General features: G+C 46.5%; 1 protein-coding gene across 1 annotated transcript in view; it reads right to left on the reverse strand.

The window, feature by feature from the left end:
- Nucleotides 1–3533: 3533 nt before the first annotated feature.
- ZNF541 (zinc finger protein 541) overlaps nucleotides 3534–26406 on the reverse strand; it is a 33765-nt gene continuing 10892 nt past the window's right edge. Inside the window, exons 7-15 of the mRNA XM_034986878.1 lie at nucleotides 25853–26177; nucleotides 17020–17083; nucleotides 16239–16381; nucleotides 15737–15840; nucleotides 14049–14124; nucleotides 13386–13474; nucleotides 4711–4851; nucleotides 4366–4547; nucleotides 3534–4252 (exon numbers count right to left, since the gene is read on the reverse strand). Of these exons, the coding sequence (XP_034842769.1) occupies nucleotides 4084–4252; nucleotides 4366–4547; nucleotides 4711–4851; nucleotides 13386–13474; nucleotides 14049–14124; nucleotides 15737–15840; nucleotides 16239–16381; nucleotides 17020–17083; nucleotides 25853–26177 (1293 nt within the window). The 3' untranslated portion in view covers nucleotides 3534–4083. The remainder of the gene's footprint in view (nucleotides 4253–4365; nucleotides 4548–4710; nucleotides 4852–13385; nucleotides 13475–14048; nucleotides 14125–15736; nucleotides 15841–16238; nucleotides 16382–17019; nucleotides 17084–25852; nucleotides 26178–26406) is intronic.

The following is a 26406-nucleotide window of genomic DNA, read 5'->3' on the forward strand; positions in this document are numbered from 1 at the left end:
AAGCGGTGAGGAAAGCGTTGTGCCTTTTCTTGCGCCCTCTGCTGACGGATACTGGAACTGGTTTGGGACGGCCCGTAAAGTCCGTAGACGGGGAAAGAAAACTGAGCGAGGGCTCTCTCTGGATTCATTAATAAAAACAAACACAAAAGCTGGAGAGAGCGTGTCAAAAATTCACTCAGAGCCCAGATCTTTGTTTTTAATGCCATTCTCCAATAAAAGGAACCAGGACTCCTTGATAAATGGCTGCTTGGAGGCTCGGGCAGGAAATTACACAGGACGAGCCTGAAGGATCTTGTAGTGCCAGAAAGGGGGGTGGGGGTAGAGAGTGAGTGTAGTGTGTGTTTGTATCAAATGGTAGGGTACGTCAAAGAGACACAGGAGCCAACTGAAAGAGCTCCCAATAGCCAAAGCTGGAACATTTTGAGCAACACAATAAACAAAATATCCCTGAGCCCATGCTGGTGTTAAGGGAATGACTGAACAAACAAACGGGGAAGATGGACAAATACTTCATGCAGAAGAGTTCTGAATAGTTCATGTAGACTCCTCCCTCCAGAAGGTGGAGCGTAACTCCTCACTCCTCAGTGTGGACCACCCAGAGACTTCCCTCCAGAGTGTGGTGTGGGAAAGGGACGGGGAAACTGCTTCCAGTGGAGAAACCTGACAGTCTCAGCCAGGTGACAGGTTAACATCAACAGTGGTGAATCACACTGATAGAAAGTGCTCTCAATAGTGTGATGTGAATGGCACGTCACTTCTGTGAAGGATGGCTCTTGACATCACCCTCTCCCCATCTAATCACAAACATCAGACAAACCCCAGTTGAGGCATGTTCTCCGAAACACTTAACCAGGTCTCAACGCTGTCAAATCATTAAAAACAAGGAAAGCTGGAGACACTGTCCCAGCCCAGAGGAGCCTATGGAGACATGCCCACTAAATGTAATTTGATGTCCTGGGTGGGATCCTGAAACAGATGAATGTTAGGTAAAAACTAAGGAAATGTGAATAAAGTATGGACTTTAGTCAATAATAATATGTCAATATTGGTTCGGTAATCGTAACAGATGTACCATACTCATCTAAGATATTAATACGGGGAGCCTGGGTGGCTCAGTTGGTTAAGCGTCTTGACTTTTGGTTTCAGCTCAGGTCATGATCTCAGTTGGGCTCAGCACTCAGTGGGGAGTCTTCATGAAGAGTTCTCTCTCTCCCTCTGTCCCTCCCCGCACTCGAGTTCTCTCTCTCTCAAATAAATAAATCTTTAAAAGAAGTATTAGGGGGAACCGGGTGTGGGGTATATGGGAATTCTCAGTACCATTTTCACAATCTTTCTGAAAAATCTAAAAACGATTCTACTATGAAATCTTCTTTAAAAAAATTCAAGTTCCAGGGCCCTACCCCCAATGATTCCAATTATGAAAGTCGGTGGCAGGATACAGGAATATACATTTTCTTACAGGACTCCCAGATGATTCAGATGCAGATAACCCAGGGACCACTGGGTGAGAAAAAGCTGTTATTTGGGGGTGAGGATGGGGCTTAGCTGAGGGGGAGTAATTCACAAGAAACGTTTGCGGTGTCATTCAGAGACTCTCCACCTTCTTCTTGTGGTGGCCACTGTATTCTGACCGCAGATCAGGTGGGGGTGGTGGGGAGAGTCTGGATTACCACAAGCAGTTTCGGTTCCCTGTCCAGCCGAGTGGTGCTATTTATAAAAGCTCCAGTTTGTTTAACGCTGTTAAATTTCAGGACGATTTGTTATGCAGCACTAGAGAACTAACATACCACCCGCCCATTAGGTCAAGGTCTTTCATTTCCAGCAGCTGAGCTTGTCATTCAGGGCGGGACCCAAACAACAAGAGCAGGAGGACCCATTTAATGGCAATGGCTCTGTTCCTGCGGTGCACCCTGCCAAACGGTCATTTATGTCTTTTCATTGAACCTGGACGTGGGGGAAGGCACTTCCCATCCCGTTTCACAGACTGAGAACACAGAGGCTGAAACAGGGAAGGTGACTTGCCCAAGATCACAAAGAAAGAAGAGTTGGGCTGTAAATTCCGGCTCCTAGGAGACCTGAGCCTGAGCCCTTTCCCTTAACCACAAGGGTCCTAAGTCCTTCAAACTCAACTTGCTCCTCTGCTCCCCCTCCTGCCCCGGCTTTAAGATTTATTTAGCCGCAACACGGCCCCCCTGGGATGGCTCCTGACACCATGCTCTGCCCTGCTCCCCCCCACCCCACAGTCCCTCAGAATGCAGCACCCACTATGACAGACACAATCGCACCTCGAGGCGATCAGTCTTCTGAGGTATCCCCGCTCTTCCCCATCTGATTCACTGACATCTACTCAGGTGCCGAGCCCCAAAGCTGTCATGCTGGCCCTGACCTGTCCTTTCCCTTACCACCTCTCCCTGGGAGGGGACCCACCAGCAAGGCTGAGTCTACCCCTAAGATGCTTCCCTACTCCCCGAGTTTCTGTCCCTCCTCAGACCAGGCCACTGTCTCACCTTCTTACCACCATGCCTACTGTGTTTGCCATCTTGCCTCTTACAAGCTCCACAGAGCAGGTGGAGGCTCTTGGACCACCCTCCACTAGCCATCCAGACCTTGGCCCCAGCAGCCTCCTCGGTAGGGCCTTCCCTGGCGGGCTACCGTGTGCCATGCCCCGGACACTGCCCAGGACTTGGCCCCCTGCTTTATTTTCTTTATGTCACCCTGTGGTGGACACACCGTCTCCCTGCCCGGTAGCCCTCTCCGCGTCCTCTCCTTTTCCTGGCAAACAGAATTCCAGTTTTGAGCCAGTGGCAACAAACTTGAGGGATCACACTGGTTTCCCCCGGTTCCTGGAGACACAGCCTGAGTGTCCAGGAAAACCGTGGCCATTTTCCTTCCAGCTGTCGGGGATCAGTGGAGAAAGAGCATGGGTTTTGCCAGTGGGACAGGAGGGGCGTCCTGCGAGGGGCTGCTACAAGCTCTCCTGGCTCTTCCAAAGGGACAAGAGGGAGGGACGCTTTCTCTTCCCCGCAGCCTCCGAAGGTCCGGGTGTTGGCAGAGGAAGAGGTGATTTTTGCTGCTGCGGCAGCCGACAGGCTGAGGCTGGCCCCTGTGGGCGCACCTGACCTCACAGCTGAGCCACGGGAGCCACCACACATCCCGACCCCTGCAGCCTGTGCTGCCTCCCCTGCTCCCGTGGCCGTGAGCATCCCCACGATCAGTATCTCAAATCACCTTTTCACTCATTCATCACCGCGACTCTCTCACTCCGACAACGGAAGCCCCACAAGGAGAGGGGCCTTTTTCCTCCTGCATCACTGTAGCCCCGTTGCACAGACTGGGGGCCGTCAGTTGGGCTTATGCTCTAAGGTAGGTGCTTACTAAATGCTGGCTGAGTGAGCGTACGAGCCCCCCGGTTCCTGTCCTCCGGGGCCGGGACTCAGCTTACTCATCTCTGTGGCTCCATCAAGTAGCAGGGGCTCAAAAGCCTTTGTCAGATCAACAGGCCAGGGAAGCCAGAAGACAGCTGCTCAAGAACCCAATTTAATAAGATTTACAAGTCGACACGTACAAAAAAACCTAACAATGTACAAGTCATCGCAAGACTAGGGACTGAATCTGGAATGCAGAGAGACTCCCCTGGTGAGGGCGCCCCAACATGTTGGAGATCTGAAGGTATCTTCCCACTGATTCTCTACGTCTTGGCCTTATCTAACAAATGTAACCAAACCCCAAAACTGAGGTGAAGATTTTAGCGCTACCCAGATCTACCTCATCCCCCCCGCCCAAGCCTCCCTGCTCTAGGAGGAGTGGAACTGAAAGAAGGGGAGAGACTAATTAAAACCTAAGGAGACTGGAGCCTCTGGCACCAGCCAACAGTGGTCTGGCGACTGGGGGCTCCTCCTGCCTATTTATGGCTGAATGCCCACCATGTTTCCACACCAGGCTGGCAAGTGAGGGAACGTAAGGGTGGGGAGGAGGCAGAGGGGTACCCCAAACCCACTGGAGAGGCTGAGGGGAAAGGTGACGAGGCTGGAGGCCCCCATCCAGACTGGCTGCCTTGCCCCAGTTCCCCTCACCCCACCCCAATCACCACTGCAGGGGGCCGATGTCAGCCCCTATCTCCTCCTCCTCCTCTTCTTCCTCCTTCAGCTGGAAGGGCTTCACAGGCCACTTCACCCTGACGATGGGCTCCACATGGTCCTGAAGCCGGTGGCGCTTCATGTGGGCATTTCGACTCTTGATTTTGTCAAACACCCTGAGAAGTCACCAAAGGACACAAGTCAGAGCAGGGGGAAGGCGGGTCACCCAAGGGCCGCCAGGGGGGCCGAGGGGAGGTGGTGTGGGCACATCCAGGGACAGGAATGATACCTCTCACACTCTCTGCAGGGAAAGACACCCTGGCCCTCCACACTCCCCGGTGGCTCAGGGGTCCGCTTGGGGCCGGCATTTGGGCTGGAGTTGAGAATGGACTCCCTCCTGTAACTCTTGGTCTTTATCTTGAACTCAGGAGTGGGACGGTGGCTGGGTCTCTCCCGAGGGCTGCAAATGACCTGCAGAGGGACAGAAACGACGATGGAAGGGTGCCAACCCTCCACCCTTCTCAGGGAGCCTCTAGGCTGGGCAGGGAAGCCCGTCCCCCTTCCCTGACTTGGATGGGCAGTGCCATCCCGATCTGCGCCAAACTCCAGCCCCACCTTCCCCCGGACCTTCTACCTTTGCTTCTGTCCTGTCTGCCTCATCTGGCTCTCTCTTGACCCTCTTTTCCAGTCCTGGGGCTCGGCCACAGTCAAACTTGATCATTTTTTTCCAGATGTAATAATACTCAACACACTGGGCTACAGTCTTTGTCTGAATCTAGTGAAGGAAAACAGAAGGCGGCTATGGGCACCACCTCATGAGCAGCCTCAAGTGTCGCCATGACACCCTAAAATCTCCTCCCCATGGGGCCACTTTTTGAAAGCCTTCCTGAAATGTCTCTCTGCGTCGGCCTGGTGTGCCCCTTCACTGCAAGGGGCAGAGAATCGCAAAGTCCTCACAGGTGACGAGGGGTTCAGGGTGAAGCCCCCACAGCCGACACTGGCTAAGCCCTACACACCCCAGGGGGCAGGTCCATCCCAGAGATCCTGCCCTATGGGAAGGTGCACTGGGAGGCATGTTACAAGGATGCTCATGGCGCCATCATGCCTAGGAGCCACGTGTCTGCCAACTGGGACTCATGAAAGCAGAATGCCCTGAGGCAGTGGGGGCCACACAGCCTTTGCGACAGTGAGGCAGGGCCGTGAAGTCCAGAGGGAAGTGGCCCATGAGAGGAGGAAGAGGTTCTGAGGGCACAATTTGATCCCGGCCATTTAGACCCCACTGTTTGCTCCTCCCTCCACTAAGAAGTGATTCCGTTAACAATAAAATCTGTAAAAACAAAACAGGATGGAAAAGTTTATTAATTGCTCCAGAAGGAACATTTCTCAGGTAAATTCAATTGGCCATTTAGTATCTGGAGCTCACTTCAGAAAATACCTTCTCTGTGTGAATTTTTTCAGCTTTGTGTGTTGTCACAAACTAAGAGTCAAAATAGTACATCCCCTGCCCATCTAGGAAATAGCACTAAGTTAAAAAAAAAAAAAAGCCAAAAAGTTGAACTTCTGCTTCTAAACAAGATGGAGCAATAGCAGGAGCTAGATCTCCCTCCCATCCCAAACAATGAAAAGACACAGGCAAAATATAGGAAACAGTGGTTGGTAAAACCCTAGGCATCAGTCAAAAAACATCTTTCTGAGAGGTAGAAAATACACTACCACCTTGGGAGAGTTTCCAGACCACAGCGCAGGGGTAGGGACCAGCAGACTCCTTAGCTGAGAGGAGCCTAGTGCCTGGGGAGACCAAGGTGGCAAGAGTCCACAGGACAGAGGACAGCAGAGCAGACAGCAGCACGGAGAAAAATGCCAGAGATCTGGACAGAGTTCCCCTCAAGGATTCAGTGAAGTGGGTGTGAAGAGACAAGCCAATGCTAAGTAAAGATCCATCTGAAAGGATCAGAGGGAAAGGCGCCTGTGGCTCTCAGGGGCCAGGAATGGTGCCTGTCCCCACCAGCTGGGGGTGGAAAACCTAATTCACGGGACACTGGTAGAGTAATGAGAAGGGTTTCACCTCAGAAATGAGAAATAATTAACCCTAGACAAAAAACTGTTCTGGTACCGCCTTAAGAAACCCAAAGCAATACCCAAAAGGAACAAGTTGTTTTCAAGTAACTGTGCCAGAACAAAGGTCAAGAATATTTATAAGATGCAGGGGCACCTGGGTGGCTCAGGTGTTAAACGTCTGCCTTCGGCTCAGGTCATGATCCCAGGATCCTGGGATCGAGCCCCGCATCGGGCTCCCTGCTCGGCGGGAAGCCTGCTTCTCCCTCTTCCGCTCCCCCTGCTTGTGTTCCCTCTCTCTCTGTCAAATAAATAAAATCTTTAAAAAAAAAAAAAAAGAATATTTATAAGATGCAAAAATATCCAGCACCCAACAACCTAAAATTCACAATGCCTGGAATCCAGTGAAAAATCACCAGGCATACAAAGAAGCAGGAAAATATGACATGTAATGAGAAAAATCAACCTGTCAGAATCAAGTCAGAATACTTGCAGATGTTTGAATTAGCAGGGAAGGACATTAAATTTATTATATCTGCATAATATTTAATCAAAAATTTAAGTAACGACATGGAAGATATGAAAGAGACCCAAAGAAAACTTTTAGGGACAAAAACCATAATGTCCGAGAGGAAAACTGCACAGCATGGGATTAATGGCAGACTTGGCACTGCAGGAAGAAAGATGACTGAACTTGAAGATACAGCAATAGAAACCATCCGAAATGAAACACACAGAGGAAAACAGATGGGAAAAATGAAAAAGAGCATGAGTGAGCCATGGGGCAAGTGCAGGAAGGCCCCCCCCCACGTCGATGGAGTCCTTGAAGGAGAAGGGAGGGACACAAATATCTGAAGAAAGAAGGCCAAATTTCCCCAAATTTAATGAGAACTACAAACCCACAGGTCTAAGAAGCTCAACCAACCCCAACCACAAGAAAAAAATGAAGAAAACCATACTGAAGCACATCATAATAAAACTGCTCAAAACCAGGGATGAAGAGAAATTCATATAAACAGCCACCACACAAACAAACAAACAAACAAAATACATGTTTTATAAAGAGGAACAGAGACAAGGAAATCTGTAGATTTCTTGGTGGAAACAACAAAATCAAGAAGAAAATAGAGCAACATCTTTAAATGACTTCAAGAATTAAAAAAAAAAAAAACTGTCAAACTAGAATTCCATACCTAGCAAAGATAGCTTTCAAAAATGGAGGCAAAATAAAGACTTTTTTCAATACACAGAAGCTGGAAAAAATCCATGACTGCAAACCTGAACCACAAGAAGTGGTAAAGGATTCGCATCTATTTCTTTCTGGAAAATGATGCCAGATGAAAACACAGATGTGTACAAAGGGATGCAAGTGCAGTAAAAATGCTAACTATGTGGGTAAAAATATAAGACTTTGTATTTTACTTTTATTTATTTATTTACTTATTTATTTTTATTTAAAGGTTTTATTTATTTGACAGAAAGACAGCCAGAGAGGGAACACAAGCAGGGGGGGTGGGAGAGGGAGAAGCAGGCTTCCCGCGGAGCAGAGAGCCTGATGCAGGGCTCGATCCCAGGACCCTGGGATCATGACCTGAGCTGAAGGCAGACGCTTAATGACTGAGCCACCCAGGCGCCCCAAGACTTTGTATTTTAAATCTCTCTAAACATAGTTGGCTGTTCAAACAAAAACAGTAACAAGGTATTGAGGGGTTCGTAACATATATAAAAGGCATAACAATCACAGTATAAAGGCCAGGAGGAGAGATGGAAGCCTGCTACTCTGTGGTTTTCATTCTGCACATGAAGTGCTATCAAATCACTTGAAGGCTCAACAGTGATAAGTTAATGATGCATAGTATAAACCCTAAAGCAACCACCAAAATAACAAAAGAGTTATAGCCAATAAGCCAACAAAGGAGATAAAATGGAATCCTAAAATTTACTACATTAATCCAAAAGAACGCAGAAAAATTGCAAAAAGGAGAAACAAAGAACAGATGAGTCAAACAGAATACACACAGCAAGGTGATGGACTTAAACCTAACCATCTCAATAATCACGTTAAATGTGAATGGTCTAAACACCCTAATTAAAAGGCTGGATATTTTTTTTAAAAAGCATATAACAGAATATTACTCAACTATAAAAAGGAATGAAATCTTGCCATTTGTGACAACATGGTTGGATCTGGAGAGTATAACGCCAAGTCAAATAAGTCAGAGAAAGACAAATACCATATGATCTCACTCATGTGTGGAATTTAAGAAACAAAAAAAGAAAAAAGACAGTTAAGACAGATTCTTAAACACAGAGAACAAGCTGGTGGTTCTCAGATGGGAGGTGGGTGGGGGGAGGGGGAAATAGGTGATGGGGATCAATAGCACACTTATTTTGATGAGCTCAGAAGTGCTGAATTATTATATTGTGCACCTGAAACTAATATAACACTCTATGTTAATTATACTTCGATTACAACAAATAAAAAAGCACCATCTAATACATGCTACTTATAAAAATACACTTTAAATATAAAAACACAAATAGGTTAAAAGTAAGAGATTATACCATACAAACACCCATTATAAGAAAGTTGGAGTAGTTGGCTATATAATAGCAGAAAAATAGATTTCAGAGGAAAGAATAATACCAGGCATAAAGGAAATCATTTCATTATGATAAAAAGGTCAATTAATCAAGAAGACATAAGAATCCTAAATGTTCACGCATCTAAGTCAGAGCTTCAAAATACACAAAGCAAAACCTGATAGAACTACAAGGAAGGGGCGCCTGGGTGGCTCAGGTGGTTAAGCGACTGCCTTCGGCTCAGGTCATGATCCTGGAGTCCCTGGATCGAGTCCCGCATCTGGCTCCCTGCTTGGCGGGGAGTCTGCTTCTCCCTCTGACCCTCCCTCCTCTCATGTGCTCTCTCTCTCTCAAATAAATAAATAAAATATTAAAAAAAAAAAGAACTACAGGGAAAAACAGATCCATAGTTACAGCGAAATATTTTAATAACCCATTCCCAATAATTGCTAGGACAAGGAAACAGTAAAGGGATGGAAGACCCAAACCACATTATCAACCATCTTGAACTGATATTTCTAGAGCTCCAGTCAACAGCAGCAGAATACAGCTTCTTCAAGTGTGCTCAGGACATCTACTAAGATGTAGACCATATTCTGGGCCATAATCAATGATCAAAAAATTTAAAAGGATTTGAGTCATATGAAGTATTTCTCTGACCACAGTGACATTAAATTAAAAGTCAGTAACAGAAGAACTCTGGAAAATCCTAAAATATCTGGAGACTAAATAACACACTTCTAAACAACTCATAGGTCAAAAAAGAAATCAAAAGGGAAGTGAAAATGTATTTTGAACTCAATAAAAATGAAAACCCAACATATGTATCAAAGCAGTACTTTGAGGAAAATTTGTAGCACTAAATACCTATATTAGGGAAGAAGAAAGGTTTCATATCAATGATCTCAGTCTCTACCTTCAAAAGCTAGAAAAAGAACAACAAATTAAACTCAAAGCAAGCAGAAGAAATGAAATAATAAACAGCAGGGGTGCCTGGGTGGCTCAGTCGTTAAGTGTCTGCCTTCAGCTCAGGTCATTATCCCAAGGTCCTGGGATCGAGCCCCGCATCGGGCTCTCTGCTCTGCGGCAAGCCTGCTTCTCCCTCTCCCACCCCCCCTGCTTGTGTTCCTGCTCTCCATCTCTCTATCAAATAAATAAAATAAAATCTTTAAAAAAAAGAAATAATAAACAGCAGAGCAGAAATCAATTAAATAGAAAAAAAAATCAACAAGCCAAAGCTGGTTTTTTTGAGAAAATCAGTAAAATTGATAAATCTCTAGCCAGACTGGTCAGGAAAAAAAAGACCAGTTACTGATATCAAGAATGAGAGAGGTGACATCCCTACAGTCAATGAATATAAAAAGCACAATATGAGACTATTATGAACAATTTTAGCTAATATATCAGACAACTTAGAAGAAACGAACAAATTTCTCGAAAGAAAAACCACCAAGAAGACATGATAATGTGAATCGCCCTACATCTATGAAATAACCTGAATCTGCACTTCAAAACCTTCCCACAAAGAAAACTCCAGGCTGAGGTGGCTTCACCACCAAATATTTAAGTAATAAATAAAGCTGATTCTAAACAAATCCTTCCAAAAAATTGAAGAGGAGGGAATGCTTCCCAGCTCATTCAATAAGGTCAGCATTACCCTGATATGAAAGACAGACAAAGATATTACAAGGAAAAGAAAGCTACAGACTAATATCCCTCACAAACACAGATGAAAACTTCTAAACCAAGTGTTAATAAATAGAATCCAACAATATATATACAAAGGACAAGACTTCGGGACCAAGTGGAGCTCATCCCAGAAATGTGAGGTTGATTTAACAATAAAAAATCAATATAATTGGCCATACTAAAATAAAAAAGAATAACCATATGAGCATCTCAACAGATGCAGAAAAAGCACTATCAATACAACCCCATATCCTTTACTGAACAAACTCTCAGCAAACTGGGAATAAGAGGAATTTCTTCAACCTGATCAGCAACATCTACAAAGACCCCACAGCTAATGTCATACTTAAGAGGGAAAATAGGGGCTGGTTTCCCTCTAAGATCATGAACAAGTCCAGAAGGTCCACTCTCACCATTTCTACTAACAAGGTACTGGACGTTCTACAGTGCAGTGAGGCAAGAAAAAAATCAAAGGCATCCAGACTGGAAAGGAAGAAATGAAACTGTCTTTATCTGCAGATGATATGATGGCCTATGTAGAGAACCCAACAGAATTTATAGCAAAAAAGCTATAAAAACTAATAAATGAGCTTAGCAAGACTGTAGAACACAAGATCAATATTATTTCAATCTTATTTCTATGTATTTAACAAGAAGCCACTGAAATCAGAATTAAAAAGAACCTTCCATAACAGCAGAAAAAGTAGAACTACTTAGGAATAAGCTGGAGGTCAGATGTGCAACACCTACACAGTAAAACTTTCCTCAAAACACCATGGACGGAAATTAAAGACTTAAGTAAATAAATATACTTCGTTCACTGGTCAGAAGATCAGATACTATTAAGGTATCGATTCTCTGCAATTGACCTAGAGAGTCAATGTACCAAACAAGATCCTGTCAGTTTTTTTAAAGAAATTGACAAGCTAATTCTATAATTCACATGGAAATGCAAAGGACCTAGGATAGAAAACACTTTGAAAAAGAGTAACAGAGTTGAAGAACTAACGTTTTCTGATTTCATGACTTATTATATAAATCAACAGTAATAAAGAGCATGCTAACAGCTTAATAGTAGGCCAACAGGGGGCGCCTGGGTGGCTCAGTCGTTAAGCATCTGCCTTCGGCTCAGGTCATGGTCCCAGGGTCCTGGGATCAAGTCCCGCATCGGGCTCCCTGCTCGGCAGGGAGTCTGCTTCTCCCTCCCCCGCTCCCCCTGCTTGTGTTCCCTCTCTCACTGTGTCTCTCTGTCAAATAAATAAATAAAATCTTTAAAAAAAAAAAAAAAAGTAGACAAATAGATCAACTGAACAAAACGGATAGCCCAGAAATAAACACATACGTATATGGCCAACTGATATTTGGCTGAGGCACAAAGACCGTTGAGTGGAGAAAACGTAGTTTCTTCAACAAAAGGTATTGGAACAATTAAATATTCATATGCAAAAAATGAACTCCAATCCATACCTTGCATATCAATCCAGAACAGGTCATAAATCTAAACCTAAAACTGAAAACCATAACACTTCTAGAAGAAAACATAGGGGAAAATCTTGACGACTTTGGGTAGGCAAAGGTTTCTTAGAGACGCCACCAGAAGCATGATCCATAAGAGAAAAATTAATAAATTGAGCTTACTCAAAGTCTAAAATTTTTCCTCAAAAGACACTGTTGAACCGAAACTGTGAAGTCAGAGACCGGGAACAAATATCTGCAAAGCAGGTATCTGGATGAAGAGTTTGTGTTCGGAACGAATAAAGAACCCCCACAGTTTAATAAAAACACAAACACCCCCCCAAAAAACATAGGCAAAGGATTGGGAGCAGACACCTTACCACGAGGCACAGCGAAAGCGAACAAGCAGGTGGAAAGATGCTCAGCATCGTTTGTCTTTCGGGAAGCGCAGTGAGAGAACGCTGTGTGCTCATCAGAATGGCAAAAAGAAGCCTGACCGCGGGGCGTGCTGGGGAGGGCGCGCAGCACCGGGAACTCTTGTGAGCGCTGCCCGTGGGCACGTCAAGTGCTACGACCTACCGCCTTGGATAACCATTTGGCGGTTTCTTCAAAGTGAAACATGACACTCACCATATGATGTACTCATTCCCCCGGCTAGGTATTTACCCGGAAGAAAAACAGTGCTGGTCCTTGAGAGCCCTGTATGTGAATGAGTGTTCACGGCAGCTGTATCTATAATTGCTGATATCTGGAAACCACCCAGATGGCAACAGGTGAAAGATTAAATAGATGGTGGTACACCCACGCAATGAAACATTCCCCGGCAATGAAAAGGGGTGAACGACTGGTACTCAGCAACACGGATGGATCTCACTGATGCTAGGTGTAAGCAGAGCACATGTCGTATGACGATTCCATTCATAGAAAACTCTGGAAAACGCAAACTAATTTACAGTGACAGAAAGGAGGCAAGGAGTGGACTAGGGACAGAGGTGGCAGGAAAGAGGACCGAGGGGCAGGCGGAAACGTGTGGGGGTGACGGATGTATCTGTGATCTTGACCGTGTGAATGGCCTTGTAGGTGTGTAAATACACAAAAACATCAAATGTTACACTTTGATTATGTGCGGTTTTGTGTACATCAGATTAACAAAAGAACAAAAACCCAGCAGGATATCCAGTGTGGTAGGATCTCAGCCTTTCATAAGCACGCACACGTATGCGTGTGAGACGTGCACGGGGAGCGCAAAGCTGAGGCGCACGAGCAAACAGGCCGACGTTAGCCACCAGAAGGAGGCCTTTACCGCAGCACTTCTCAAGCTGAGGATGGGAGCGTTCATTTATTTGAGCACTGAGCCTTGATGCATTTCTGGGCTGTTTGGAGGTGTTCACAACAATGGCGTTTTAAAATTATGAACCGTTTCTGAGACAAGCAGAGCATCACCCCCGACAGGCCCTTCTGCTCTAGTTCGGCTCAGCTGTGTGAGGCGAGGCCCTGTCTACACCAGCGCACCCACATTCACCTTACCGTCTTGTGTATCAAGTAGAAGTCCTTCTTGTGGGCACAGAATGCCTTCTTAAAAAGCCTCTTCTCCATGGGGGTCCAGATGTCTGAACCTATTAGAGAAAGCCAAGCACGGGGGGCGGGGAGGGGAGGACAGGGCTGACGTGCAGACCACCCTCCTTTTAAAGCTGCCATCACTAAGCACAGTTATGTGTCAAACATTCTGCTAAGCCCCTTAGTTCCTTTATCTCCTACAATCCTGACAAAAACCTTAGCAGGTAGGGCCCGTTAAGATCTGCACTTTACGGAGGCAGCCACGGCTTGCACTGGTTGAGAGACTTGCTGAGGCTGGGGGAGGGCCCCAGACTGCCTGACTCCAGGGCTGGCGCGCCCCACTGCTGAAGCTCAGCCTGCCTACGCCTCTCCCTGGTCAGGGGCATCCCCTTCCAGGTTGGGCACAGCCCACGAGGGAACCACCGGAAAGGGGATGGTAGGACGCAACTAGAAGAAAACATGCCAGAGTACCCCACCCCACCCCCACCCCCCTGGGAGAGGAGAGGCCTTTCTGGAAAGACAGATGAAGACCCCAAGAGAACTCCCAAAAGGCACAGGCAAAGCTTGCTGTTGGGACTGACTGTTCACAGGTCTTGCCTGGCAAAAACCACACCCACAGCCTCGTCCAGTCACCTGTGTAGCGGTAGTCGGCCAGCGGGTGAGTCTGCGGCTTCTGGGGTCCTCGGAGTAAGAGGGTCTCCAGGGCAATCTGGAACAAGAGGAGTTGTGGGCTACTTTACACAGGGAGGGAATGAAGAGTCTCCCTCCATTCCTTCCTTCCAAAGACACTTCTAGCTCTCCCTAAGGCCTTCCCTAGCCCTACTACCCGGTGTGTGGTTGGTCCACGGACCAGCCACCACCTGTAAACCACTTGTGGCCCCGCGGACCACACCACTAAGCAGACTGCTGAGTGCAGCTGACGTAGGTTTCTCACGGCAAGGTGCTCCTGATGCAGGAGACAGTGTATGGATTTATTCTGGTGCACACTCCTTACCATCAAGGACCAGCATTTGGAATAGCACTGCCCTTGCCCACTGCCCTCCTTTATTTCCTTCATAGCACTAACCACTATCCAGCAATCTTCTAAAACGTACTTCCTGTTTTGACTTTTTTTTTTTTTTAAGATTTTATTTATTTATTTGAGAGAGAGAGAATGAGAGACAGAGAGCATGAGAAGGGGGAGGGTCAGAGGGAGAAGCAGGCTCCCCGCTGAGCAGGGAGCCCGATGCGGGACTCGATCCCGGGACTCCAGGATCATGACCTGAGCCGAAGGCAGTCGCTTAACCAACTGAGTCACCCAGGCGCCCCCTGTTTTGACTCTTCTAAAATGTAAGCCCACAAAGAGAGGGATTTTGTCCTGCTCCCCTGAGGAACCACAGTCAGGTCCTGCCAGGGGATCTGTGGGACCCAGCACAAAATGAAAACGTGGGCCCTTGTTCAAAACTTATTAAGAATTTCAAGATGGCAGCAGCAGAGCACGAAACCAAGGCTGGGGCCCCCAAGCCGGCCCTGGCCCCAGCGCCACCACATTACCAAGCACTCAGTTGAACCCCATAAAGATGTGTTGATCACTCTGCTGAGCACCTACTACGTGCCGGCCGCTGCCTCTCGGCTCAAGAAAAAGCATGACCGTGGCACTGATTCTTGGGGACCGACCTCAGGTGATGGGACTTTTCCTCTCCCACTACTCAAGACTGTGAAGAGGGTCCCTGGAGGAGGCAGAGGCCATTCTACTGCATCAGAGGTTTTCATACATGGGTTTTTATTTTTATTTTTTTTAAAGATTTTATTTATTTATTTGAGACAGAGAGAATGAGAGACAGAGAGCATGAGAGGGGGGAGAGTCAGAGGGAGAAGCTGACTCCCCGCTGAGCAGGGAGCCCGATGCGGGACTCGATCCAGGGACTCCAGGATCATGATCTGAGCCGAAGGCAGTCGCTTGACCAACTGAGCCACCCAGGCGCCCCATACACGGGTTTTTAATCGAAGAGAGAAAGCTCAATAAGTAAACCCAATTAGCACAGGACCCAAGCTGATGGGTCTCTGGGGCGCTGACTGCCCAGTGCCCCCAAGATGTCTCCGAGGACCCCAGGGTATTGTTGCACCACCCAGACAGCTGACTCACTGAGCCCACAGCTGCGGCTCATAAGGACCACACCAATCCCAAAGCCACTGGGTCAAAGGACAGTGGCCCGCCTTCACTTTTCGTGAGCCGCAAACCCCCAAGCAGACTGCACACGGCATGCACCTGCCGGTCCCGGCCCCAGGAGGGGAGGGGGTTCCGCAGATGCCCCCTTGCCCTAACCCTGCCTCCACTTCACCTGAACGTTGCCCTGGGCTTCGTGCAGGCAGTGCAGCGCGAGCTCCAGGTTGGTGCCCCCTCCCGGTATCACGCTGGAGCAGGCCACGTTGCAGAGCTCAGTCACTGTTTCCGGCAGCGAGCCGTCCCAGCACAGGGGGAGAGAGGAGACACAAGGAGTCAGCGAGCTCCAGGGAGGAGACTTCCCTGACAGCACTGAGAGGGGGCTCCTTGTCACCGGCCTTCTCACGTCTCAGCTGAAAGCGGGATGAGAGAAGGGAGAGACAAGGAGAAAGGGCGCAAACCCTGCTCCTGGCACTTGCTCTGAACAGCGTGGCCGGGCTTGTGTGAGAAGGCAGCTGGGGGTAGGGGAGTGCAGCTCAAGAGAAGCCACACAGCACCAAGGGCGAGCCTTCCCCACCCCCTCACCCCAGGGTACTGCTTCTCAGCCGAGGGGAGTACGGGGTGGGGGGTGGGGGGTGGCGGCAGGGCCCTCGGGAATTTGGCCCCAAAGTCTCAGCCACCTCTGTCCTGCGTTTCTTGGTTGGTCATCACATCTCCCCATGGCTTCCAGACCAGAGAAGCTATGTGCTCATCAACTCCAGTCAGCGATCTCTCCTGGAGCTCTGGGATCTCAGCCTGGAACCGGCTTCCTATGTTGATGTGTCTGAAACAAGGCCACACACACAGACACGTGAGACATACACATGTGACCAAGACGGGAAATGGAACAGAGACGGGTGGTGTGCCCTGCTCTCCGGTTGCAGCCCTGCCCAGTGCAAACCCTCTGCCACTGCCAGACGTGTTCAGCATCCATCATCCCTGAGAGATATGTGCAGGCATTCCAGAAACCTCTCAAGGGGGGATTTCCTTCCTTCCTCTCATTTTCCTTATTGCCGTACCTCTGGCCTCAGGAGTCGCTTTGGGTCTAGGGCAGGGGAGGTATACGCTTACAGCCGGCATGCTTCTACACCCACGGCCATACCGATCTAGCCACATTCCACAGACACTCAAAAGTCTCACATGGTGGTACCACCACCACTTCTACCTAGGACCCCAGGGTCCTGGGCATTCTGTCCCCCTGGACCCAGCTATGGTATCTCTGGACAGAAAGAATACTGAGGGAGTTTCCCACATACACACGTAGAAGTGCGCCACTTCTCTCTTAGGGAGGCTCTGTAGCTAGACCAGATCCCCTATGATGAAGGTGCCCCTGGGAAAAACGGACACTGGCCCACAGGGAGGGTAAAAGCACCCCCACTTTGGAAGGACCCACCCTCAGGTGCTAAATCTGTTCCAACTCACGGTTCGATGCTGATCTTGGTGTCATCCTTTACCATGCAAATGCCGAAAGAGCCATCCACTTGATCTAAAAAACATACAACAACAAAAAGTCTCAAGAAGACTGACCGTAAGTGATCTCGGGGGCCCCTTCTGCCTGCCTTTGCAGAGCAGCTAAAAGCAGGTTCTTTAAAACTGCATGGTAGGGAGATTACTCAAAAAATTAGAAGTAGAACTACCATAAGATCCAGCAATCCCACTTCTGGGTATTTTTTTTTTTAAAGATTTTATTTGTTTCTTTTGACAGAGAGATAGAGCCAGATAGCAAAAGCAGGGGGAATAGCAGAGGGAGAGGGAGAAGCAGGTTCCCCACTGAGCAGGGAGCCCCAAGTGGGGCTCGATCCCAGGACCCTGGGGTCATGACCTGAGTCAAAGGCAGACGCTTAACCAACTGAGCCACCCAGGTGCCCCCCCACTTCTGGGTATTTATACAAAAGAACTGAAATCAATCTCTCAGGGATATCTACACTTCCATATTTACTCAGCATTATTCACAACAGCCAAGTGGAAACAACCTAATGTCCATCAGCAGAGGAGTGGGTAAGGAAAATGGTATTTACATACAATGGAATACTAGCTAACCTTTTTTTTTTTTAAAGGAACCTTCAATATGCAACAACATGAATAAACCTTGAGAACATCACACCAAGTGGAACAAGCCAGTCACAGAGAAGGAAATACTACGTGACTCCGCTTATGTAAGTATCTAGAGTAGTCCACTCCAGGGGCGCGTGTGTGGCTCAGTTGTTTGTGTCCGACTCTTGGTTTCGGCTTGGGTCATGATCTTGGGGTCCTGGGATCAAGCCCCACATCAGGTTCTGCACTCGGCACGGGGCCTGCTGGAGATTCTCTCCCTCTCCTTCTCTCTCTGCCCCTTCCCCCCACCTGCATGCATGCTCACTCTCTCGCTCTCAAAATAAATAAAAATCTTAAGAAAATAGTCCAATTCACATAATCAAAAGTGGAATGGTGGTTGCCAAGGGCTGGGGTAGTGGGACATGCGTATTTACTAATTTTTTTTTTTTTTTTTTTTAAGATTTTATTTATTCATTTGAGACACAGAGAGAGAGAGCATGAGCAGGAGGGGAGACAGAGGGAGAGGGAGAAGCAGGCTCCCTGCTGAGCCAGGAGCCCGACGTGGGGCTCAATCCCAGGACCCTGGGATCATGACCTGAGCCGAAGACAGATGCTTAACCATCTGAGCCACCCAGGCGCCCCGTGTATTTACTAATTAATGAGCATAAAGTGTCAGTTAAGCCAGATGAATAAGCTCTAGAGCTCCACTGTACAATGTGGTACCTGTAATCAACAATGATGTACTGCATACTTACTCATTTAAGGGGGACTCATGTTAACTTATCATGCTAAAACACAATTTTATTAAAAAAGATTTATTTGAGAGAGAGAGGCAGGGGAGAGGGGCAGAGGGAGATGGAGAGAGAGTAACCTAAGCAGACTTGGTGCTGAGCATGGAGCCTCATGTGGGGCCCGATCTCACAACCCTGAAATCATGACCTGAGCTGAAACCAAGAGGTGGTCACTCAACTGACCGTACCACCCAGGTGCCCTGATAACACACAATTAAAAAAAAAAAAAAAAGAGGGCGCCTGGGTGGCTCAGTTGGTTAAGTGACTGCCTTCGGCTCAGGTCATGATCCTGGGGTCCCGGGATCGAGTCCCGCATCGGGCTCCCTGCTCGGCAGGGAGTCTGCTCCTCCCTCTGACCCTCCCCCCTCTCACGTGCTCTCTCTCATTCTCTCTCTCAAATAAATAAATAAAATCTTTAAAAAAAAAAAAAGATTTCATGGAGGGATTGAACTTCTAAAAAGCAGAATAAGGAACTCAGCAAGACAACAAATTAACTGATAAAAATTATTTTTAAAAACAGAAAGTTAAAGTCTCTGGAAGTTGTCCTAAAGGCATACAGCATTTTAGAAAATACTATTTAAGGGATGCCTGGGTGGCTCAGTTGTTAAGCGTCTGCCTTCGGCTCGGGTCATGATCCCAGGGTCCTGGGATCGAGCCCTGCATCGGGCTCCCTGCTCAGCGGGAAGCCTGCTTCTCCCTCTCCCACTCCCCCGGCTTGTGTTCCCTCTCTTGCTGTATCTCTGTCTAATAAATAAATAAAAAATCTTAAAAAAAAAGGAAATAATCATTTAAGAAAATGACCAAATATTGGTAAGAACAGTGAGAGTCTGTGGCATCTGTCTGCCACCCAACCCCCAGCTCCATGTAACAGAAGCTCTACCTGGAGTGCCCTACTCTAGGCAGGTGCATCCAAGGAGATGGACCCCCTCTCCCTGTAGTATCCATGCTTAAAGAATTAAAGGGAGGTATGATGATTTCTCATCAAAGACAGAATACCAGTAAGAGACAGAAGATTTTTAAAAAGAACCAAATGGAAATTCTGGGGTTAAAAGAAAGTACAATAACCAGGGCACCTGGGTGGCTCAGTCAGTTAAGAGTCCGACTCTTGATTTCAGCTCAGATCATGATCTCAAGGTCATGAGATTGAGCCCTGCATGGGGCTCTGTGCTCAGTGGGGAGTCTGCTTGAGACTGTCTCTCTCCCTCTGACCCTCCCCCCACAAAAGAAATAAATCTTCAAAAAAATCACAATAGGGGCCCCTGGGTGGCTAAGTCGTTATGTGTCTGCCTTCGGCTCAGGTCATGATCCCAGGGTCCTGGGATGGAGGCCCGCATCGGGCTCCCTGCTCAGCGGGAAGCCTGCTTCTCCCTCTCCCACTCCCCCTGCTTGTGTTCCCTCTCTTGCTGTGTCTCTCTCTGTCAAATAAAAAATATATATATCACAATAACCAAGATGAGGCTCAACAGCAGATTTCAGTTGGCAGGAGAAATGATCAGCAAATCTGAAGATAGATCAAGGGAGTACCAGAAAGAGAGAAGAAAGGGACGAAAAAACATGTAAAGTATCATGGCATTGATACAACAGCTGAAATCCTCCCAAATTTGGTAAAACAAACAAAAAAGATATAATCCAGGAAACTCTATAAACTCCAAAGAGAACAAACATGAAGAGCTCTACATCTAGGCACATCCATCACAGGCAAAATGTTGAAAGGCAAAGATGAAGATCTTGTAAGTAAAAAGAGAAAAACAACTTGTTTCATGCAAGAGTGCCCCAGTAAGATTAACAGCTGACTTCTTGTCGGAAACAATGGAGGTCACAAGGCAGAAGGATAACATATTCAAGTTGTTGAAAGTAAAAAACTGTCAACCAGGAATCATATCCAGCAAATTACTTTTCAAAAATAACTGTGAGGGCGCCCGGGTGGCTCAGTTGGTTAAGCGACTGCCTTCGGCTCAGGTCGTGATCCTGGAGTCCCTGGATCAAGTCCCGCATCGGGCTCCCTGCACGGCAGGGAGTCTGCTTCTCCCTCTGACCCTCCCCCCTCTCATGTGCTCTCTCTCAAATAAATAAATAAATAAAATCTTAAAAAAAAACCTGTGAAATAAAGTCATTCTCAGATAAATAAAAATTGAGATTTGTTGCTATTAGATCTGTCTTATAAGAAATAGTAAAGGTGGAAAGGCACCCGGGTGGCTCAGTCAGTTGAGTGTCTGATTCTTGGTTTCAGCTCAGGTCATGATCTCAGGGTCGTGGTATCGAGCCCCGCGTCAGGCTCCATATTCAGTGGGGAGTCTGCTTGAGATTCTCTCTCCCTCTCCTTTTGCCCCTCCCCCCACTCTCTCTCTTTAAAATAAATAAATCTTTAAAAAAAAAAGAAAAAGTAAAGGTGGAATATCAGTCAGTCATAAAAAGGAATGGAATATGGACACATCCTGCAACATAGGTGAAACCTAAAAACATCATGCTAGGAGACAGTCACAAAAGACCACATATTGCAGGAATACATGTATATGGAATGTACAGATTAGCCAAATCTATAGAGACAGAGAGTAAACTAGAGGTTACCTATGGCTGGGGTTGGGGGACAGGGACAGGAGTGGCTGCGAATGAGGGTGGGGCTTCTTTTGGGGGTGATGACAATGTCTGAAACTTGATGGGAGCAATGGTTGCCCAGTTCTGTGAATGTAATAAAACCCACTGTATTACATGCTTTAAAGGGATAAGTTTTATGTAAATTATATCTCCATACCGGTAACAGACAACTAAGAAAGTTCTTTAGACTGAAAGCAAATGACACGAGACAGTAATGGGAATCAAAACAAAAAAACAAAGGGTGCTGGTAAAGGTAACTATATGGGTAGTTATAAAATTATAATCATATATTTCTTCTCTTATTGACTTAAAAAACAATTGTATAAAACAGTATGTATTGCGGGCCTATAAAATATAGAAATACACTATATGTGGCAATAATAGCACAAAGGGGTTGCATTAGAGTAAAGAAATAATAGCCCAGACAGTAACTTGAATCCACAGGAATAAATGAAGTTATCAGTAATGGTTAATGAGAAGGGTAATACAACAAACTCTATAAATAATGCCTGTTTTCCTTTATTCTCTTTTTTCATATAACATAAAATTATATAAAGTAATAATTATGACAGTGTACTTCCGGGTTTCTACTATCTACATACATATATAACATTGTTATATACATATACGTAACAGTAACAGCAAAGAGATTAGAAGAAACGGAATTAGATAGCAATGTTCCTATATTTTATTAAGTTAATACACAACTGAGTACACTCTGATAAATGAAGATGTATGTTTTAAGTCCTAGAGCAACTCCTAAGAAATGACTAAGAGAAAGTGAAAAATTAAAGGAAGGGATGTGTTGTACAAGAAAATAGTCACTTAATACAAAAGAAAGCAGAAAAGGAGGAACAGAAGGAGAAAATACCATGAGACATATAGAAAATAAAAAGCAAAATGGCAAATACAAATGCAACTGTGTCACTGGAACATTAAAAGAGAATGCTTAAACAAACCAATCAAAAGGCAGTTTGTCAGACTGGATAAAAAAATATGACCCAATTGACGCTGCCTGTAGGAGACCTGCTTTATTTTCAAAGACACAAACAGGGTGAAGGTAAAAGAACAGGAAAAACCACACCAAGCAAACAACAACCATAAAAGACATGAAATAGCTATACTAATGTCAGGCAAATTAGACCATTTTTTTAAAAAGATTTATTTATTCTAGAGAGAGAGAGAGAAAGAGAGTGGGAGGAGGGGGAGAGGGAGAGAGAGAATCTCCAGCAGACATCTGAGTGTGGAGCCCAACGCCAGGAGATCTCATGACCCTGAGATCATGACCTGAGCTGAAATCAAGAGTTGGATGCTTAACTGACTGAGCCACCCAGGTGCCCCTGCAAATTAGGCTTTAAAACAAAAAATATTACTCAAGAAAATGACAAAATTATTGTAATAATGATAAATGATATCATACCATAATGGTAAAAGGTCAAGCCATCAAGAAAATATGGCAATTATATAAACATAATGCACCTAAAACAGAGTCCCTAAATACATAAAGCAACAAATGACAGAAGGATAAAATGAACAATTAAGAAATAATAGTTGGAGGGGCGCTTGGGTGGCACAGTCCATTGAGCGAATGACTCTTGGTTTTGGCTCAGGTGGTGATCTTGGGGCTGTGGAGTCAAGCCCTGAGTTGGCCTCCATGCTCGATGTGGAGTGTGCTTGGGACTCTCTCTCCCTCTCCTTCTGCCCCCTCCATGCATGCATGTGCGCACTCTCTCTCTCAAATAAATAAATCTTAAAAAAAAAAATACTTGGAAATTTAAATACTTTCAATAATGCATAGGACAACTAGGCAGAAGATCAACAGGAAGTATAATACTTGAACTAACTACACATAGCAGATATCTACAGTATAGTCCATCCACCATCAGGAGAATACATTCTTCTCAATTACACATGGAACATTCTCCAGGACAGAACATATTCTAGCCCATAAATATGCTTCAAAAAATGTAAAAGCACGGAACTAATAAAAAGTATGTTCTCTGGCTAAAATAGAATTAAATTAAAAATCATTTTAAAAAAGGCAATTTGGAAAATTCACAAATATGTGGAAATTAAACGACACACTCCTTAATAATCACTGTATCAAAAAAGAAATCAGGGGCACCTAGCTGGGTCAGTTGGTTAAGCGTCTGCCTTCGGCTCAGGTCATTATCTCAGTGATGTGGGATCGAACCCCGAATCGGGCTCCCTGCTCAGCAGTGAGACTGCTTCTCCCTCTCCCTCTGCCCCTCCCCACCCCCACTCGTGCTCGCTCACTCTCTCTCAAATAAATAAAATCTTTAAAAAAAAGAAAGAACAGGGGCGCCCGGATGGCTCCGTCGTTAAGCGTCTGCCTTCGGCTTGGGTCATGGTCCCAGGGTCCTGGGACGGAGCCCTGCATCGGGCTCCCTGCCTGGCGGGAGGCCTGCTTCTCCCTCTCCCACTCCCCCTGCTTGTGTTCCTGCTCTCGCTGTGTCTCTCTCTGTCAAATAAATAAATAAAATCTTTAAAAAAAAAAAAAAAAAAAAGAACAAAGAAATCAGAACATACTCTGAGATAAATGAAAATAAGAATATAACATATTGAAACTTGTAAAATGCAGCTAAAGGGGTGCCCTGAGAGAAATCTATAGCTGTAAACGTCTGTATTAAAAAAGAAGAAAGGGCGCCTGGGTGGCTCAGTCGTTGAGCGTCTGCCTTCGGCTCAGGTCATGATCCCAGGGTCCTGGGATCGAGCCCCGCATCGGGCTCCCTGCTCCGCGGGAATCCTGCTTGTCCCTCTCCCACTCCCCCTGCTTGTGTTCCCTTTCTTGCTGTGTCCCTGTCAAATAAATAAAATCTTAAAAAAAAAAAAGGAAGAAAAATCTCAAATCATTTATGGTCAATTGGCTTTCCACAGGGTGCCAGGCCAATTCAAAAGGAAAGGAACAGTATTTTCAATAAATGGTGCGGGAACAGTGGATATCCACATGCAAAAGAATGAATTTGGACTCCCACCCTACACAATATATAAACGTTAAAATGGATCAGACATGAATTTAAGACTTAAAATGATACAACTCTTACAAGAAAACACAGACGTACATCTTCATGACTTCCGCCCAGGCAAAACCTTAGATACAACACCGAAAGCACAAGTGACAAAAAATGAATTGGATTTCATCGAAATTAAAAACTTTAGTCCTGCAAACAAGACCACAAATAAAATGAAAAGACCCTGCCCCAAACGGGAGAGAATTTGCAAACCGTGTATCTGATAAAGGGCTTAATTCCAGAATATATAAGAAACTTTTACAACTGAGTAATAAAAAGATAACAACTCAATTAAAAAAATGGGAGAAGGATCTGAAAAGATTACAAATGGACAGTAAGTACACAGAAAGATGCTCAGTCTCAACAGCCATCAGGGAAATGCAGATTGAAACCACTGTACACATACTAGGATGGTTATGTGAGAAGAAAGATCACAAGTGTTGACAGGGATGTGGAGAAGCTGAAACTTTCATACGACACCGGTGGGAATTTAAAATGGGTCCATCACTTTGGAAATGGTCCGGTAGCTCTTTAAGTGGTTAAACATAGAGCTACCCTATGACCCAGCAATTGCCCTCCTGGGAATATACGCGAGAGAAATGAAAACATATGTCCAACAAAAATCCGTACACGGATGTTCATGAGCAGCATTATTCACAGTAGCCAAAAGACAGAAATGACCCAAATGCTCACCAACTGATGCATGGACAGATAAAATGTGCTATGTCCAGACCATGAGATATTATTGGGCCATAAAGAGGCATGAAGCCGTGGCATATACTATCACGTGGTGAACATGGATGCTAAGTGAATAAACTAAACACAAAACGTCACCCACTGTAGGATTCCAATTATACAAAATGACTAGGAACGGGCAGATCCATAGAAAAAGCAGATTAGGGCGCCTGGGTGGCTCAGTTGGTTGAGCGACTGCCTTCGGCTCAGGTCATGATCCTGGAGTCCCGGGATCGAGTCCCGCATCGGGCTCCCTGCTCAGCGGGGGGTCTGCTTCTCCCTCTGCCCTCTTCCCTCTCGTGCTCTCTGTCTCTCATCCTCTCTCTCGCAAATAAATAAATAAAATCTTAAAAAAAAAAAAGAAAAAAGAAAAAGCAGATTAGCGGTTGCTCAGGGCTGGGGAGATGGGGGCAATGGGGTGTGCGTAACTGCATGGATACGGTGCTTCCTCCGGGGGTGACAAAAATGGCCTAAAATTAGGGGCGCCTGGGTGGCTCGGTCGTTAAGCGTCTGCCTTCGGCTCAGGTCGTGATCCCAGGGTCCTGGGATCGAGTCCCGCATCGGGCTCCCTGCTTGGCGGGAAGCCTGCTTCTCCCTCTCCCACTCCCCCTGCTTGTGTTCCCTCTCACGCTCTGTCTCTCTCTGTCAAATAAATCAATAAAATCTTTAAAAAAAAAAAAAAAAGGCCTAAAATTAGATGGTGTGATGGGCGCGCAACCCTGTGAATATACTAAAGAAATACCGTGTACTTTAAATGGGTGATTCATGTGGTTTATGAATTCTATTCCGGCGAAACTGTTAAAAATTACTCAAAAGGCAGGCAGAAGGGTGGGCAGGCTGGACGGTCTCTGCATTTTCTTTCTGGCTGTAAAACTCCAAGCACCTGGCCGGCTGCCGGTCCCAGAGGGTGCTGGGATACCTCCCAACAGCAGCAGGACTCACACCCCAGGCACAGCCACGGGCCAGAGAGCCTGTCTGGCCCCCGTGCGGCAGGAGAGAGTGGATCTGGCCCCCAGCAGGCCTGCCACACGCGGAGCAGAGACCATAATGATGCCCAGCGTCACTCACCGAGCATGTTGCTGATGAGTCTGTCGGGACCGGCATGAGCAGAGGTGGAACAGAGCGTGTTGAAGTACAGTCCCGAGCCCTCCCGGATGGGGCTGAGCATCGGGGGCGGCGTATAAGGAGAGCACTGGAACAATCCCTTGAGGAGGCGGTCCACGAGGAACACTGGAGACCGCAGACAGCTCTGGTGGCATCCTCCCAGGCCCGGCTCCCCAGATGAAGAGGGTGGAGGAGGGGCGAGCAATGCCTTGGGCTGGGGGCGCTTCTTCCGCTTCCTATGCTGGCTGCTCTCCTTGCTATCTCTCTCTTCCCCGTCTTTCTCTTGTCCCTGGGAAAGAAAAGAGTTCAGGACTCAGGGGATCACCTGAGGCCACCCACCACACAGCTCAGTCTTCAGGATAGCAGGAGAGTGGGAAAAGAGGACGGACTCCGGAGACAGAGGGACACACGACTGCAACCCGGCACATCCATGCCTGGGGCCCTCAGAAGAGGGAGCTGAGCAGGGCCCCCGTGCCCGAGCTGGACCCCAGATCCTAAGTAAACCGCTGGAGCCCTCC

The sequence above is a fragment of the Mirounga leonina genome, unplaced genomic scaffold, assembly GCF_011800145.1.
Source record: "Mirounga leonina isolate KUSES-001 unplaced genomic scaffold, KU_Mleo_1.0 Mir_376, whole genome shotgun sequence".
In the NCBI taxonomy this organism is placed as follows: Eukaryota; Metazoa; Chordata; class Mammalia; order Carnivora; family Phocidae; genus Mirounga; species Mirounga leonina.